Genomic DNA, 17,897 nt, shown 5'->3' on the forward strand with positions numbered 1-17,897 from the left:
CCTATTTTGGCCAGGATGCTCTTGAAAAATAGATTTCAAATCTCAATGAGCCCTTCCTGGTTAAATAAAGGTTAAATAAATAAATAAAAATTCCCACAAGAAATGTCTGGGAAATTGCAGGTGCCTTGGTGGCAGAGTGGGGTAACATCTCACAGCAAGAACTGGCAAATCTGGTACAAGTGGAGATGCACTGCAGTACTTAATGCAGCTGGTGGCCACACCAGATACTGACTGTTACGGGGACACATTATTCCATTTCTGTTAGTCACATCTCTGTGGAACTTTTTCAGTTTATTACTAAGTTGTTGAATCTTATGTTCATACAGATATTAACACATGTCAAGTTTTCTGACTATGCACTACTGTTCAAGAGTTTGGGATCACTTAGAAGTGTCCTTGTTTTCTAAAGAAAAGCACTTTTTTTTGTTCATTTAAAATAAGATCAATTGATCAGAAATACAGTGTAGACATTTATTGTTTTAAATGACTATTGTAGCTATAAACGGCTGGTTTTGAATGGACTATCTACATAAATGTACAGAGGCCCATTATCAGAAACCATCACTCCTGTGTTCCAAGTTTATCAGTTTAAAATGCTAATTGATCATTAGAGAACCCTTTTGCAATTATGTTAGCACAGCTGTAAACTGTTGTGCTGATTTTAAATCAGCAATAAAACAGGCCTTTAGACTAGTTGAGCATCTGGAGCATTTCACGCTCAAAATGGCTAGAAGCAAAGAACGTTCTTCTGAAACTCGTCCGTCTATTCTTGTTCTATGAAATGAAGGCTATTCCATGCAAGAAATGTCTAAGAACCTGAAGATCGCGTACAATGCTGTATACTACTCCCTTCATGGAACCAACTAGAATATAAAGGGGAGAGGGAGGCCCCGGGTGCACAACTGAGCAAGAGGACAAGTACATTAGTGCCTAGTTTGAGAAACATACGCCTTACAAGTCCTCAACTTGCAGCTTCATTAAATAGTACACGCAAAACACCAGTCTCAACATCAACAGGGGAGAAGCAACTATCTCTATATACACACACACACACACACACACACACACACACACACACACACACACACACACACACACACACACACACACACACACACACACACACACACACACACACACACACACACACACACACTTGAGGTCGGAAGTTTACATTCACCATAACCAAATACATTTAAACTCCGTTTTTCACAATTCCTGACATTTAATCCTAGTAAAAATTCCCTGTTTTAGGTCAGTTAGGATCACCATTTTACTTTAAGAATGTGAAATGTTGGAATAATAGTAGATAATTATTTACTTCAGCTTTTCTGTCTTTCATCACATTCCCAGTGGGTTAGAAGTTTACATACACTCAGTTAGTATTTGGTAGCATTTCCTTTAAATTGTTTAACTTGGTTCAAACTTTTCGGGTAGCCTTCCACAAGTGAATTTTGGCCCGTTCCTCTTGACAGAGCTGGTGTAACTGAGTCCAGGTTTGTAGGTCTCCTTGTTCTCACACGCTTTTTCAGTTCTGCCCACAAATTTTCTATGGGTTTGAGGTCAGGGCTTTGTGATGGCCACTCCAATACCTTGACTTTGTTGTACTTAATCCATTTTGCCACAACTTTGGAAGTATGCTTGGGGTCATTGTCCATTTGGAAGACGCATTTGTTGCTTCAATTTATCCACATAATTTCCCTCCCGTCAATGCCATCTATTTTGTGAAGTGCACCAGTCCGTGCTTCACGGTTGGGATGGTGTTTTTCGGCTTGCAAGCCTCCCCCTTTTTTCCTCCAAACATAATGATGGTCATTATGGACAAACAGTTATATTTTTGTTTCATCAGACCAGAGGACATTTCTCCAAAAAGTATGATCTTTGTCCCCATGTGCATTTGCAAACCATAGTCTGGCTTTTTTATGGTGGTTTTGGAGAAGTGGCTTCTTCCTTGCTGAGCGGCCTTTCAGGTTATGTCGATTTATAGGACTAGTTTTACTGTGGATATAGATACCTGTTTCCTCCAGCATCTTCACAAGGTCCTTTTGCTGTTGTTCTGGGATTGATTCGCACGTTACACACAAAAGTATGTTCATCTCTAGGAGACAGAACGCGTCTCCTTCCTGAGAGATATGACGACTGCGTGGTCCCATGGTGTTTATACTTGTGTACTATTGTTTGTACAGATGAACGCGGTACCTTCAGGCGTTTGGAAATTGCTCTCAAGGATGAACCAGACTTGTGGAGGTCTACAATTGGTTTCTGAGGTCTTGGCTGATTTCTATAGATTTTCCCATGATGTCAAGCAAAGTGGCACTGAGTGTGAAGGTTGGCCTTGAAATACATCCACATGTACACCTCCAATTGACTCAAATGATGTCAATTAGCCTATCAGAAGCTTCTAAAGCCATGACATAATTTTCTGGAATTTTCCAAGCTGTTTATAGGCACAGTCAACTTGGTGTATGTAAACTTCTGATCCACTGGAATTGGGATACAGTGAATTGTAAGTGAAATAATCTCTGTAAACAAGTGTTGGAAACATTACTTGTGTCATGCGCAAAGTAGATGTCATAACCTACTTGCCAAAACCTATAGTTTGTTAACAAGAAATTTGTGGAGTGGTTGAAAAACGAGTTTTAATGACTCCAACCTAAGTGTATGTGAACTTGTGTGTGTGTGTGTGTGTGTGTGTGTGTGTGTGTGTGTGTGTGTGTGTGTGTGTGTGTGTGTGTGTGTGTGTGTGTGTGTGTGTGTGTGTGTGTGTGTGTGTGTGTGTGTGTGTGTGTGTGTGTGTGATTATATATATTTCTTCCACTTTAACAGAGTGTTTTGTGTAGGTCGTAGAAAAAAAAGACAAATCCATTTTAATCCCACTTTGTAAGGTCAAGTGGTGTGAATACTTTCTGAGGGCACTATGTTATATCACTTCCTTGCATCAGTTCAATAAAAATGTCTTCCTATGGATTTTTAGAGAATTTGTCCCTTTGATGGACTGTGTCCCATTGATTAGTGTTCCTTATGGATCTTTCATCAAATGTCAGCTGAAAGTCATGGCTCCACACTGAATCTCACCCCCTGTGACTGTTTCTGACAGACGGATAGACAGAGACATTTGGCCGTGTAAGAATAGGCCTAGATAGACAGACCTAGCTCAACCTTGCCTGTTTATTCCCTAGTGTGTGTACGTGCGTGGGAGTGCAAGCTCCTGTGTGTGTGTGTGTGTGTGTGTGTGTGTGTGTGTGTGTGTGTGTGTGTGTGTGTGTGTGTGTGTGTGTGTGTGTGTGTGTGTGTGTGTGTGTGTGTGTGTGTGTGTGTGTGTGTGTGTGTGTGTGTGTGTGTGTGTGTGTGTGTGTGTGTGTGTGCGTGTGTGTGTGCGTGCGTGCGTGTGTGTGCGTGTGTGCGTGAGACTCACTCTTAACTGTGAGGTTTGTTGTGAAGAGAGACCCCCCCCCCCCCCCAAACAGGCTGTATTCATCTGGTCATACAGTCTGCTCTATGTCGGGTGCTCATTAGTGAAGCTCAAAACTTGGCTGCTTTCCTGGTGGATGAGGAGGTTGTGGTCTCATTTTGATTTACATGTGTGTTCCCCAGCCAGGTATTTGATACATGGTGTGTCAACATGTGTTCCATCTTCCGCAGATCTACCCGTCAGTGGACGATGTGAGGACCAGTCTGGAGGGGTATCCAGGTAAAGATTCAGCCACATTCCGGTCTGGCAACACTGACTCACTTTCTCCTGTTCCTCTCCTCTTGTCTCAAAGTCCAAGCTTACAGTGGTGTTGTGAGTAAGCATTACTGTAGTTATCAGAAACCAGGTGCAGACAGGATTGTGGTCTTATGACATTGTTATGAATGCTATATGAAGGTTTCACAAAGGCTTTAATGTAGTATTGTAGTGCTTGACAGCATCATGGAAGATTTCTGATGTTATTCTGAAAGCTCTATGACGTTGTTACGAAGGTTACACTGAACTAACAGTGTAATTGTCGTTCCAGCCGGTGGCTCTCTACCCTACAGCATCCAGACTGCCCAGAAACAAATCTGGCTCCACAGCTACTTCCAGTAAGTCAAACTCCTCTACTCTGCCCAATACTATTACCACAGATAGAACAAGGAGCCAGATGTTTCACCAGATGTACAGTACCAGTCAAATGTTTGGACAGACCTACTCATTCAAGGGTTTTTCATTATTTTGACTATTTTTCTACAATTCATCAAAACTATGAAATAACACACATGGAATCATGTAGTAACCCAAAAAAGTAGCCACCCTTTGCCTTGATGACAGCTTTGCACACTCTTGCCATTCTTTCAAACCAGATTCACGAGGAATACTTATGCTGCACATTACTTGCCTGCTTTTCCTTCACTCTGCGGTCCAACTCATCTCAAACCATCTCAATTGGGTTGAGGTCGGGCGATTGTGGAGGCCAGGTCATCTGATGCAGCACTCCATCACCCTCATTCTTGGTCAAATAGCCCTTACACAGCCTGGAGGTGTATTTCGGGTCCTGTTGATAAACAAATGATAGTCCCACTAATCGCAAACCAGATGGAGTATCGCTGCAGAATGCTGCGGTAGCCAGGCTGGTTAAGTGTGCCTTGAATTCTAAATAAATCACTGACAGTGTCACCAGCAAAGCACCATTACACCACCACCTCCATGCTTCACGGTGGGAACCACATGTGCAGAGATAATCTGTTCACCTACTCTGCGTCTCACAAAGACACGGCAGACCCAGCATCTCAGACATACCGTAAACTTTGTTTTTAAAACTGTGTCAATCACTCAATATTGAGAGTTTAAATAAATGTCATGCCCCCAGAAAACTAAGACCATCCTCATTTCAATTAACAGCAGCCTACTTATTTTCAAAATGGTCTTTTTCCCACTAATGCATTTTGAAATGTTTGCAAAAATGTTTGCTTGCTCATCAGCGCAGCCAGCCCCGGCGAAACGGGCACTGTCATGGGCAGAGCAGGCACTTTCATGGCAGGAATCAATGCACTTTAATTTAGCGATACTGTTTGACCATGTTGACAATTGTCAATTATGGTTTTAGCCAGCCAAAAAATAAGACGTTTTTTGATTGAGTTGACCAGCTAGAATTTGAGACTCTCACAGACGCGACCAATTAAAAATTGAATTGCACAGCCAAGTCAAAAGGGTTGCGAAATGCGACTAAATGGTCGCAGTCTGGAACCCTGGTGTAAGCTGATACTACAGCGTGTTCAGAAAGTATTCACACCTCTGGACTTTTTCCACATTTTTGTTGTTTTACAGACTGAATTAAGAGATGTAATTACCCAATAGTTATGTTTTTAGAAATGTTTCCCGATTTTATATAAATAAATAAAAAATGTCTAAAGCTGAGTTGTCTCTAAATATTCAACCCCTTTGTTATGGCAAGCTTAAATAATTTCATCAGTAAAAATGTGTTTAACAAGTCATATAATTAATAGCATGGACTCACTCTGTGTGCAATAATAGTGTTAAACATTATTTTTTAATAACTATATCTCTGTACCCTACACATACAATTATCTGAAAGGGCCCTCAGTTGAGCTGGGAATTTCAAACACAGATTCAACCACAAAGACCAGGAAGGTTTTCCAGTCCATTTTAAAATAGCAGACTTTGAATATCCCTTTGAGCATGGTGAAGTTCTTAATTACACTTTGGATGGTGTGTCAATATACCCAGTCACTACAAAGACAGTCATCCTTCCTAACTCAGTTGAGAGAGGAAGGAAACCTCTCAGGGATTTCACCATGAGGCCAATGGGGACTTTAAAACACTTTAAAGGCTGTGATAGGAGAACTGAGTATGGGAGGTTAGTGTTGTGGGGTAACTACAATGTTACCCCACATTGTACTCCACAATACTAACCTAATTGAGAGTGAAAAGGAAAAAAAGCCTGTGCAGAATAAAAATATATTATTTAAATGCATCCGTTTTGCAACAAGGCACTAAAGTCATACTTCAAAAATATTTGTCATAACAAAGTGTTGTGTTTGAGGCATATCCCATACAACACGTTACGGAGTACCACTCTTCATATTTTAAAGCGTAGTGGTGGCTGCATCATGTATGTTTGTAATTGTTGAGAACTGGGGAGCTTTTCAGGATAAAAAATAAACTAAATGGATTGAAGCAAAGGCAAAAGTTTAGAGGAAAACCTGGTTGTCTGCTTTCTACCAGACACTGGGAGATGAATTCACCTTTCCGCAGGACAGTAATCAAAAACACAAGGCCAAATCTATACTGATTTGCTTACCAAGAAGACAGTGAATGTTCATGATTGGCCTAGTTACAGTTTTGACTTAAATTTACTTTAAAATCTATGACAAGACCTGAAAATGGTTGTCTCGCAATGATCAACAACCAATTTCACAGAGCTTGAAGACTTTTGAAAGTAATAATGGGCAAATGTGCACATTCCAGTTCTGGAAAGCTCTTTGGGACTTACCCAGAAAGACTCACAGCTGTAATCACTGCTGAAGGTGCTTGTACAAACTATTGACTCGGGTGTGTGAATACTTATGTACATTTGATATTTCTGTTTCATTCTCAATAAATTAGGATTAATTTCTAAAAACATGTTTTTACTTTGTCATTATGGGTTATTGTGTGTAGATGGGTGAGATTTGTATTTATTTAATCCATTTTGAATTTAGGCTTTAACTCAACAAAATGTGGAATAAGTCACGGTATACTTCTACCCACAGCAAATTATGTACTTAAGTTTTTTTGTGTGTCTAGTCGCTGGCAAGCTGAGACGACGGGGAGGAGTCACGCCATGCCACACATCAAGACCTACATGAGGGCTTCGGCAGACTTCACACAACTAGCCTGGTTCCTTGTCACAAGGTTAGAGGCCTGCTTTTGCACGTGAAACGTCTCAAGAGTCCACAATATGACTTCAAACTCAAGACAGGCAGTTGCCTAGGAACACCCCTTACCAGCTGAACGGGGAACAACTTGTGTCTTAGTCACGGTGCTATTGTTTAACCAGACGCACACACACACACACACACACACACACACACACACACACACACACACACACACACACACACACACACACACACACACACACACACACACACACACACACACACACACACACACACACACACACACACACACACCACACCCTCTTTAAACGGATGACCAGTTAAGAGTATTGTTTCCCCAAAGGGCTGTTGGTGTTTTGATGTTTTGGGGATGACCCTGATGTTTTCACTATGAAAAGGCAGGAAACAACTTGAAGGAAAATGGCTAACGTCAACACCTCATCATGGTTTTTTTTAAAACTTAATGATCAGCACCACCACTCGCTCACTCTGTTTTTATTCGTCAGTTATTTATGATCACACCGCTCTGATCCTTCTCCTGAAAAACTCCTCTCCCTCTCAGTTCTGCCAATAGATTCTAGCAGTCTAGAGAGGAGTGGTCTGTTTATGTACTCTGCTATCTGCACTTAACTTGTAAGTCGCTTTGGATAAAAGCGTCTGCTAAATGGCATATATTATTATTATATTATTACTGATAGCACCATTACAAACAAGCCTGTATATTTACCCATCATACTCTGTCTGTGGTACCTTATCGCTATAGGCCATAGTTCCCTGTCATTTTAGACCTGGTTGCCTAGCAGCTAAATGGTAACCTTACTCTGTGATTCCTCACGAAAGTAGAACAAAAATGACAATGATTTTGGGGATTTTCACAACATTTAATCCATAGAAAGGTTATCTGGGGGAAGGATTGTTGACATATATTTGACATTTGTATCTTTGAGCATAATTGAGAAATAATGATTTGAAGTTGTAGCATTTGTAACCTTTTGGCCGTACCCAGGCCTCCTTTAAGACTCCACGAAGCTTTACCGCTTCCTCTTTTAATATGACTAGTATTTTGATTTCAATGACAATTTTCTTTAAAAAATTATATATAAAAATATAAACATGAATATAGAAAATATAAGCGCAAGAAGTCTGAATGCTCTGACTTCTGCGGAGGCAGCATCGCAGTAAATGCTGTACAGCCAAGCAGAGCATGCAAATCACCAACCGAGGGTGACCATTTTCACATTCACTCTGTGAGTAATTCTTACAAATTGGATTATAAATCTAAATGTAGCAGAGATTCCACTCTGGATCTTTGATATGCACATGGAATATATTATGTTCAACAAAATGTTGACAAATTAGCCAAGTCAGAAAAAATATATTTTCAATATTTATAACTTAATGTAAGAAAATTGTTAATCTAAATACTACTGATAGTATTAGCAAGTAGTGAAGCTTAATGAAGCTTAATGTTACACCCATTTTTGCTTTGTGGGACGTTCCACGAAATGGGTGCCTTTTGCGTCCCTTTTGATAATTTAACTAGAAATTATCCCATTATATTTAAATGTTAAAGCTTGTTATATTAAATGAAGTGTACTTTAATATAAATCACATGGAGAATTAAATACATTTTCCTACAAACTTAATCCAAAAAATGTATCAAAAGTTTCACCATCATTGTTATTTTGCTCCTTTGACAGTCATTTCTGAAGGTTTTTATTGACATTTTTCTTATTAGTAAAGCATTTACGTCTGTCCCTCATTTTAAGGCCAACCCTTTTATGCAAACAATTTACCTATTATAATAATCAGTTAAATGATTCACATCAGATGACAACATTTGGATCATCTGAACAGCATGGTGGGAATGGAAGTAACTTCTCTCTATTTATAGTTGTTTTATCATCTTTGGCTGAGGTGGTTGAGCTTAACACGTCAACCCTGTTTGGATAACTTTAATTTGATTACACTTTCATTATGTGTGGAACATATGTATATAATTACCATTTTTATGAACACCATGCGTCACATGCTAGTCAGCATATGAGGACTAATGGCCGGGCTTCACCTAAAACCTCAACCCTGTTATCGTCAGCCCTGTCAGTTTGACACAAGGGATACTTGATCAATTAGAAAATGTTGGATTTATCTCAAACATGATTTAAAATAATATACTAAACAAAAATATATATGAAACATGCTAAAATTTAAACTATTTTACAGAGTTACAGTTTCATGATTAACTACTCATGGTGTGATTGTGATAACATACAGAAACTCTAGTCCTTTTGTCCACCCGACCTAGAATACCTCACAATCAAATGCCGATCATATTACCTCCCAAGAGAATTCTCTTCGATTATAGTCACAGTCGTGTATATTCCCCCTCAAGCCGATACCACTACGGCCCTCAAAGAACTACATTGGACTTCATGCAAACTGGAAACCACAGGTTATTGTGGCATTTGTTGTAGCTGGGTATTTTAACAAGGCAAATCTGAGAAAAACGCTACTGAAGTTCTACCAACACATTGACTGTTGTACTCGCGCTAGGAGAACATTGGATCACTGCTACTCAACTCTTCAAAATGCCTATAAGGCCCTCCCTTCGGCAAATCTGATCACGACTCCTCCGTTCCTATAGGCAGTAACTCAAACAGAAAGTACCTGTGCTAAGGTCTACTCCACATTGGTCTGACCAATCGGAATCCATGCTTCAAGATTGTTTTGATCACGCGTACTGGGATATGTTCCGGGTAGCCTCTGAGAATAACATCGACGAATACACAGATACAGGGACGGGGTTCATCAGTCACCGTATCCGTGGATAGATGGCAGCATTCGCGCAAAATGTCTGTACAGAGACAACGGCTCAGACACGAGACGTATGTGGCAGGGTCTACAGACAATCACGGACTACAAAGGGAAAACCAGCCACGTCGTGGACACCGACGTCTTGCTTCCGGACAAGCTAAACACCTTCTTCACCCGCTTTGAGGATAACACAGTGCCACCCGGATGGCATCCCTAGCCGCGTCCTCAGATGATGAACAGTCAAGCTGCCTGGAATGTTTACGGACATATTCAATCTCTCCCTATCCCCGTCTGCTGTCTCCACTTGCTTCAAGATGTCCACCATTTAAAATGAGACAAAATGGAGTCACAAATCAAGGGCTCAGACATGAGACATATGTGGCAGGTTCTAATCATGGATTACAAAGGGAAAACCAGCCACGTGGCAGATAGCGACGCCTTCCTTTTAAGAAAGGCATTGATGTTCATGGTTAGGTACACATTGGAGCAACGATACGGACCCCATCAATTATATGCAACACAGGACACGCTAGATAAACTAGTAATATCATCAATAATGTGTAGTTAACTAGTGATTATGATTGATTGATTGTTTTTTATAAGGTAAGTTTAATGCTAGCTAGCAACTTACCTTGGCTTACTGCATTCACGTAACAGGCAGTCTCCTCGTGGAGTGCAATGAGAGGCAGGTGGTTAGAGCGTTGGACTAGTTAACTATAAGGTTGCAAGATTGAATCCCCCGAGCTGACAAGGTGAAAATCTGTCGTTCTGCCCCTGAACGAGGCAGTTAACCCACCTTTCCTAGGCCGTCATTGAAAATAAGAATGTGTTATTAACTGACTTGCCTTGTTAAATATATTTTTTTAAATAGGCAAAATCGGTGTCTAAAAATTTGATTGTTATGAAAACTTGAAATCGGCCCTAATTAATTGGCCATTCCAATTAATCGGTCGACCTCTAATATGTTCTATGTGCGTTGTGTCTATGCTTCCCGTTCTTAAGTTTAGTTTTTGCATCTTACTTTAGGTTTTGTACACCAGCTTCAAACAGCTGAAAATACAATTTTTGATTATTGAAAATATATTTCACAGCTGGTTAGATGGTACAATGATTTATCTACACTTGTTTTGTCACATAAACTGAACTTTTAGAATTTTAGGAACCAGGAAATGGCAGCGCAATTTCAGAATATTGCACCTTTTAAAAGGCTTGTTAAGATTCTCTTAGATCTGTGGACCATACTTTAATGGCTAGCTCAGAATTTGAGCTTCCTAAAAGTTGCATATACAGTGCATTCGGAAAGTATTCAGATCCTGTGACTTTTTCAACATTTTGTTACATTACAGCCTTATACTAAAATTGATTTAAATTGTTTTTTTCCTCTCATCATATCTACACACATCCCTGTGGAGATGGGAGAACCTTTCTGAAGGACAACCATCTCCGCACCATTCCACCGATCAGGCCTTTACGGTAGAGTGGCCAGACGGAATCCACTCCTCAGAAAAATGCACATGACAGCCCGCTTGGAGTTTCCCAAAAGGCACCTAAAGACTCTCAGAACATGAGAAACAACATTCTCTGGTCTGGTGAAACCAAGATTGAACTGAATGTCAAGCGTCATGTCTGGAGGAAACCTGGTACCATCCATACGATGAAGCATGGTGGCGGCAGCATCAAGCTGTGAGGATGTTTTTCAGCGGCAGAGACTGAGAGACTAGTCAGGATCGAGGGAAAGATGAACGGAGCAAAATACAGAGATCTTTGATGAAAACCTCAGACATTATTTAGACATTTCTTATCAAGAGAATTCACGTGTGCAACCAAATCTCGAACAATAGATACTTCAAAATAGTTTTATTTGTGTGCCCTTTAAGGGGCATCCTTTCTAACCTGGTAAAAATCCACTAAAACCCAAAATCAAAAGACTTCACACAATAAATAAAACACAGTATTAACACCACTAACAAATATTCAATAACAGGTGGGTTGTGTGTGGGTGCTGGAGTGTGTAGGGTAAAAACAAAAGAAATGGCCAGGCCTTATTTAATTTGGGAGCTCCCTTAACAGTGGCATCTGGGTACCTTTATACAGTATAGTACACAGTCTCAATAACTTCTCTACTAAGGCCCCTGCCGCAAGAAGCCTTTCAATGGGAGAGATGCACAGTCATTGGTAAACATGTCTAAAAAATATTTGGTAGCAGACATTCCACCAGTCCTGGAAGAAAGAAAATAAACACTTAGTTTTCACTATGCTACATTTTAATCGGTCCTAAAAATTCTTAATCGAGGTTACTGCTCTTTGGTAGGAAGTCTTGATTAGACCATGTGTATACAGAATCATACTTCAGACACATCAGATGATAGTGTCCTGTTAAGCAGCATAGACACCTAGTCTTCTCACCATACAATTCGTGAATAGCCTTCTCACCTTCTATGTGTACCTTTTTATTGTTCAATTTTATGAATATTTTTTTATAGAGATTTATTTATTAATTGATTTACACAAACAACATTTTCCATCACAATAGACAGGTGTGTGCCTTTCCAAATCATGGTCAATCAATTGAATTTATAACGGGTGGACTCCAAGTTATAGAAACATCTCTAGGATGATCAATGGAAACAGGATACACCATAGCAAAGGGTCTGAATACTTATGTAAATAAGGTATTTAATTTTTTTTTCCCCGTTTTTTTAATACTTTTGTAAAAATGTCTAAACCTGTTTCCACTTTGTCATTATGGGGTATTGTGTGTCAATTGAGGACATGTTTATTTAATCCATTTTAGAATAAATCTGAAATGTAACAAAATATGGGAAAAGTCAAGGGGTCTGAATACTTTCCGAATGCACTGTACACCACTGTCAATAAAGCATATGAAGGCTCTTTTCTTTATGATCTGATGTGGGTGTTGCAATTTAGTAACATATTATCATGTATTATCCAAAGTCCCTAGAACCACAGTGATACTGTATCTTCTTAACCACAGAAAGTGTGACCAGATGAACTTTGTCATTTCTGACAAAAATACTACTCATCTGAGTTGAGTACAGTTCTACAGTAGATTTGGGTCAATACTTGGCTTTGGTGACGTAATCGCAACAGGGTTTCCCATTAAGGGGACATTTTACTTCTGGTGTCAATTAGCCAATGTGTTGTATGTGGAGACGACCCGCTGACCTTTCAATACGTCGGGACTACGTCAACTAATCATTTCATGCGGCGGGGGGGGATGCATGTATGTGGTAGTTGTTGTCATATTTTCCAATCTACTTTCAATATTATGTGTGTGTTCTCCTTTCCCCAGTGCTAACTTGTCCAAAGCAGCGTGGGGGGCTCTGGAGAAGAACAACACTCAGGTGATGGTCCGGTCATACGAACTGGGAGTCCTCTATGTGCCCTCTGCCTTCGTAAGTGACACACACTCGCACACACACATTGATGTCCAAGGGAGATGTGCTTTCGAGTTATGCACATGGATCATAAATTAGGATACTAGATTCTAGGGCTCGGTAAACATACTCCATTTATGTACATGTAATAATGAATGTCTCTCCACTATCCTCCATATGTAGACAGAGGGGGCTTCCAACACACCACACACACACACACCGTGTAATTTGTCCCTTGCCTTAGAATTACCTCAACAGTTGCTAAGCAACATGATGGTTGTGGAGGTGACATTGGTTTAGAGGGCCAGAGCTTCAACATTGACCTGACCAGAACGAAGCGCCTAGCCCCCACTATTGGAAGACTTCCTGGTTTTCCCCTAGAAAGAAATGAAAGCATTTATGAAAGAATATAGCTAGTCATCACAACTTTCTGACATTCAGGGACACCATTGAGAGGAACACCTCAGACCTCTGATGTAACTCGAGTAGGGACAGTCGCACAAAGACTTCTTGCTTGAAAAGACAAGTTTGTGTATTTTTCTATTTAAAAGAACGAGGTCCATTTAATAAGACGCTAGGCAGGTTAGTGTAACCATGACATCCTTCACTTGGCGCTGTGTTCTTCTCTTTATTTTTTCTCCCTTGGTCTTTGTGACTATTCTGTTCGTCTTTCTCCCGATGAGGTTGTTCTGTTCTCTGGGACAAAAGCCGACTGTACCTGTCCTTGATTTGATGTACATCACAGCACAACTTGTGTGGGTTTGAGGGTGTCTGTCTGCCTGCCTGCCTGTTTGTCTTCACGGGTGGATGGACGGACAGAATGGAGAGAGCTCTTTTTTTTTAGGGGGTAGATCAGCTTTAATATGGCAGCTAGATTGTAGCTTCCATCAATGTTACTGTCTGCAAGTTTGCGCTGCTCTGTGAAGGGAATAGTTCACAGCGTTGTACGAGATCTTCAGTTTCTTTCTTTCAATTTCTCGCATGGAATAGCCTTCAATTCTCAGAAATGTCTTGGTTTCTGGCCATTTTGAGCCTGTAATCGAACCCACAAATGCTGATGCTCCAGATACTCAACTAGTCTAAAGAAGGACAGTTTTATTGCTTCTTTAATGAGGAGAACCGTTTTCAGCTGTTCTAACATAATTGCAAAAGGGTTTTCTAATGATCAATTAGCCTTTTAAAATGATAAACTTGGATTAGCTAACACAACGTGCCATTGGAGCACAGGAGTGATGGTTGCTGATAATGGGCCTCTGTACGCCTATGTAGATATTCCATTAAAATCCGCCATTTCCAGCTACACTAGTCATTTACAACATTAACAATGTCTACACTGTATTTCTGATCTATTTTATTTTAATGGACAAAGAAATGTGCTTTTCTTTAAAAAACCAGGACATTCCTAAGTGACCCCAAACCTTTGAACGGTAGTGTGTGTCTGTGTGTGTATATATACTCAGCAAAAAAGAAATGTCCTCTCACTGTCAACTGTGTTTATTTTCAGCAAACTTGAACATCTGTAAATATTTGAATGAACATAAGATTCAACAACTGAGACTTAAACTGAACAAGTTCCACAGACATCTGACTAACAGAATTGGAATAATGTGTCCCTGAACAAAGGGGGGGCAAAAGTAACAGTATGGTGTGGCCACCAGCTGCATTAAGTACTGCAGTGCATCTCCTCCTCGTGGACTGCACCAGATTTGCCAGTTGTTGCGGTGGAAGAGTGGGGTAACATCTCACAAAGGCACCTGCAGGTTCCCGGACATTTCTGGGGGGAATGGCCCTTGCCCTCACCCTCTGATCCAACGGGTCCCAGACGTGCTCAATGGGATTGAGATCCGGGCTCTACGCTGGCCATGGCAGAACACTGACATTCCTGTCTTACAGAAAATCACGCACAAAACAAGCAGTATGGCTGGTGGCGTTGTTATGCTGGAGGGTCATGTCAGGATGAGCCTGCAGGAAGGGTACCACATGAGGGAGGAGGATGTCTTCCCTGTAACGTACAGTGTTGAGATTGCCTACAATGACAACAAGCTCAGTCCGATGATGCTGTGACACAACGCCCCAGATCATGACGGACCCTCCACCTGCTCCAGAGGACATGCCTCGGTGTAACGCTCATTCGACGATAAGCGCGAATCCGACCATCACCCCTGGTGAGACAAAACTGTGACTTGTCAGAGAAGAGCACTTTTTGCCAGTCCTGTCTGGATCAGCGACGGGTTTGTGCCCATAGGCAATGTTGTTGCCAGTGATGTCTGGTGAGGACCTGCCTTACTACAACAGGCCTACAAGCCCTCAGTCCAGCCTCTCTCAGCCTATTCCGGACAGTCTGAGCACTGATGGAGGGATTGTGCGTTCCTGGTGTAACTCGGGCAGTTGTTGTCATCCTGTACCTGTCCCGCAGGTGTGATGTTCTTATGTACCGATCCTGTGCAGGTGTTGTTACACTTGGTCTGCCACTGCGAGGACGATCAGCTGTCCGTCCTGTCTCCCTGTAGCGCTGTTTATGGCGTCTCACAATACGGACATTGCAATTTATTGCCCTGGCCACATCTGTAATCCTCATGCCTCCTTGCAGCATGCCTAAGGCACGTTCACGCAGATGAGCAGGGAACCTGGGATTCTTTCTTTTGGGGTTTTTCAGAGTCAGTAGAAATGCCTCTAGTGTCCTAAGTTTTTCATATCTGTGACCTTAATTGCCTACCGTCTGTAAGCTGTTAGTGTCTTGATGACTGTTCCACAGGTGCATGTTCATTAATTGTTTATGGTTCATTGAACAAGCATGGAAACAGTGTTTAGACCCTTTACAATGAAGATCTGTGAAGTTATTCTGATTTTTTATCTTTGAAAGACCGGGTCCTGAAAAGGGATGTTTCTTTTTTTTGTTGAGTTTATGTATGTGTATATTTTTTAAATAAAATTTTCCTTTATCATTTTCCTCAACCCTACAACCCGTCACCTAATTGGAGTAAACTAATAAACGACAACACTTAGGCTTCTACTTCCAGCTTATACATACTATATACATTTTACGGACACAATCTAATTTACATTCGTTATATTTTGTTTGTTTTTAGTCCTGGCCTTCCTCTAAGTTCCAACTCTCCCATCTATTTCTGATATCCATCCAGTTTGATTTCTATTTGCCATATATTTTTAACTGTGCTATTTCACAAACATTTTGAACCTATATACATTTTACAGACACAGTATATTTTACGTTGGTTATCTTGTTGTTAGTAGTCCCACCATTCAGCTCCATTCAACCACTCCCATCTACTTCTTCGGGGATCGGTGTCCCTTCCACTGGACGGTTGAGCTGACGTAGGCTAATGCATTTGACGTAGGCTAATGCATTCTGCTTGTTTGTTTTATCTGTCGGCCCCGTTGCCTAGTCAATGCCATTTTACCTGCTGTTGTTATGCTAGCCGATTAGCTGTTGTCTCACCCACTGTTTTAGCTAGCTTTCCCAATTCAACACCTGTGATTACTGTATGCCTCGCTGTATGTCTCTCCCAAATATCAATATGCCTTGTATACTGTTGCTCAGGTTAGTTATCATTGTTTTAGTTCACTATGGAGCCCCTAGCCCCACTCCTCATACCCCTGATACCTCCTTTGTCCCTCCTCCAACATATGCGGTGACCTCACCCATTACCACCAGCATGTCCAGAGATAAAACCTCTCTCATCATCACCCAGTGCCTGGGCTTACCTCCGCCATACCCGCACCCCACCATACCCCTGTCTGCGCATTATGCCCTGAATATATTCTACCATGCCCAGAAACCTGCTCCTCTAATTCTCTGTCCCCAACGCTCTAGGTGACCAGTTTTGATAGCCCTTAGCCGCACCCTCATACTACTCCTTCTCTGTTCCGCGGGTGATGTGGAGGTAAACTCTGGCCCTGCATGTCCCCAGGCACCCTCATTTTTTGACTTCTGTGATCGAAAAATCCTTGGTTTCATGCATGTCAACATCAGAAGCCCCCCTCCCTAAGTTTGTTTTACTCACTGCTTTAGCGCACTCTGCTAACCCTGATGTCCTTGCCGTGTCTGAATCCTGGCTCAGGAAGGCCACCAAAAATTCTGAGAATTCCATACCCAACTATAACATCTTCCGTCAAGATAGAACTGCTAAAGGGGGAGGAGTTGCAGTCTACTGCAGAGATAGCCTGCAAAGTAATGTCATACTTTCCAGGTCCATACCCAAACAGTTCGAACTACTAATTCTGAAAATCACTCTCTCCAGAAATAAGTCTCTCACTGTTGCCGCCTGCTACCGACCCCCCTCAGCTCCCAGTTGTGCCCTGGACACCATTTGTGAATTGATTGCCCCCCATCTAGCTTCAGAGTATGTTCTGCTAGGTGACCTAAACTGGGATATGCTTAACACCCCGGCAGTCCTACAATCTAAGCTAGATGCCCTCAATCTCACACAAATCATCAAGGAACCCACCAGGTACAACCCTAACTCTGTAAGCAAGGGCACCCTCATAGACGTCATCCTGACCAACTGGCCCTCCAAATACACCTCCGCTGTCTTCAACCAGGATCTCAGCGACCACTGCCTCATTGCCTGTAAACGCTACGGTGCCGCAGTCAAACGACCACCCCTCATCACTGTCAAACGCTCCCTAAAACACTTCTGTGAGCAGGCCTTTCTAATCGACCTGGCCCGGGTATCCTGGAAGGACATTGACCTCATCCCGTCAGTTGAGGATGCCTGGTCATTCTTTAAGAGTAACTTCCTCACCATTTTAGATAAGCATGCTCCGTTCAAAAAATGCAGAACTAAGAACAGATACAGCCCT

The 17,897-nt window shown here is 41.4% G+C and overlaps 1 protein-coding gene across 3 annotated transcripts in view; it reads left to right on the forward strand.

The window, feature by feature from the left end:
• tdp1 (tyrosyl-DNA phosphodiesterase 1) overlaps positions 1 to 17,897 on the forward strand; it is a 67,533-nt gene that overhangs the window by 18,711 nt on the left and 30,925 nt on the right. For all 3 annotated transcript variants that reach the window (XR_006832890.1, XR_006832891.1, XM_046309148.1), the window contains exons 11-14: positions 3,643 to 3,691; positions 3,999 to 4,065; positions 6,767 to 6,874; positions 12,989 to 13,091. Coding sequence is in view for 1 of the 3 variants with exons in the window: in XM_046309148.1 (XP_046165104.1) it covers positions 3,643 to 3,691; positions 3,999 to 4,065; positions 6,767 to 6,874; positions 12,989 to 13,091 (327 nt within the window). In the remaining 2 variants the exon portion in view is untranslated. The remainder of the gene's footprint in view (positions 1 to 3,642; positions 3,692 to 3,998; positions 4,066 to 6,766; positions 6,875 to 12,988; positions 13,092 to 17,897) is intronic.

This window comes from Oncorhynchus gorbuscha, linkage group LG17 (genome assembly GCF_021184085.1).
Source record: "Oncorhynchus gorbuscha isolate QuinsamMale2020 ecotype Even-year linkage group LG17, OgorEven_v1.0, whole genome shotgun sequence".
Classification (NCBI taxonomy): Eukaryota; Metazoa; Chordata; class Actinopteri; order Salmoniformes; family Salmonidae; genus Oncorhynchus; species Oncorhynchus gorbuscha.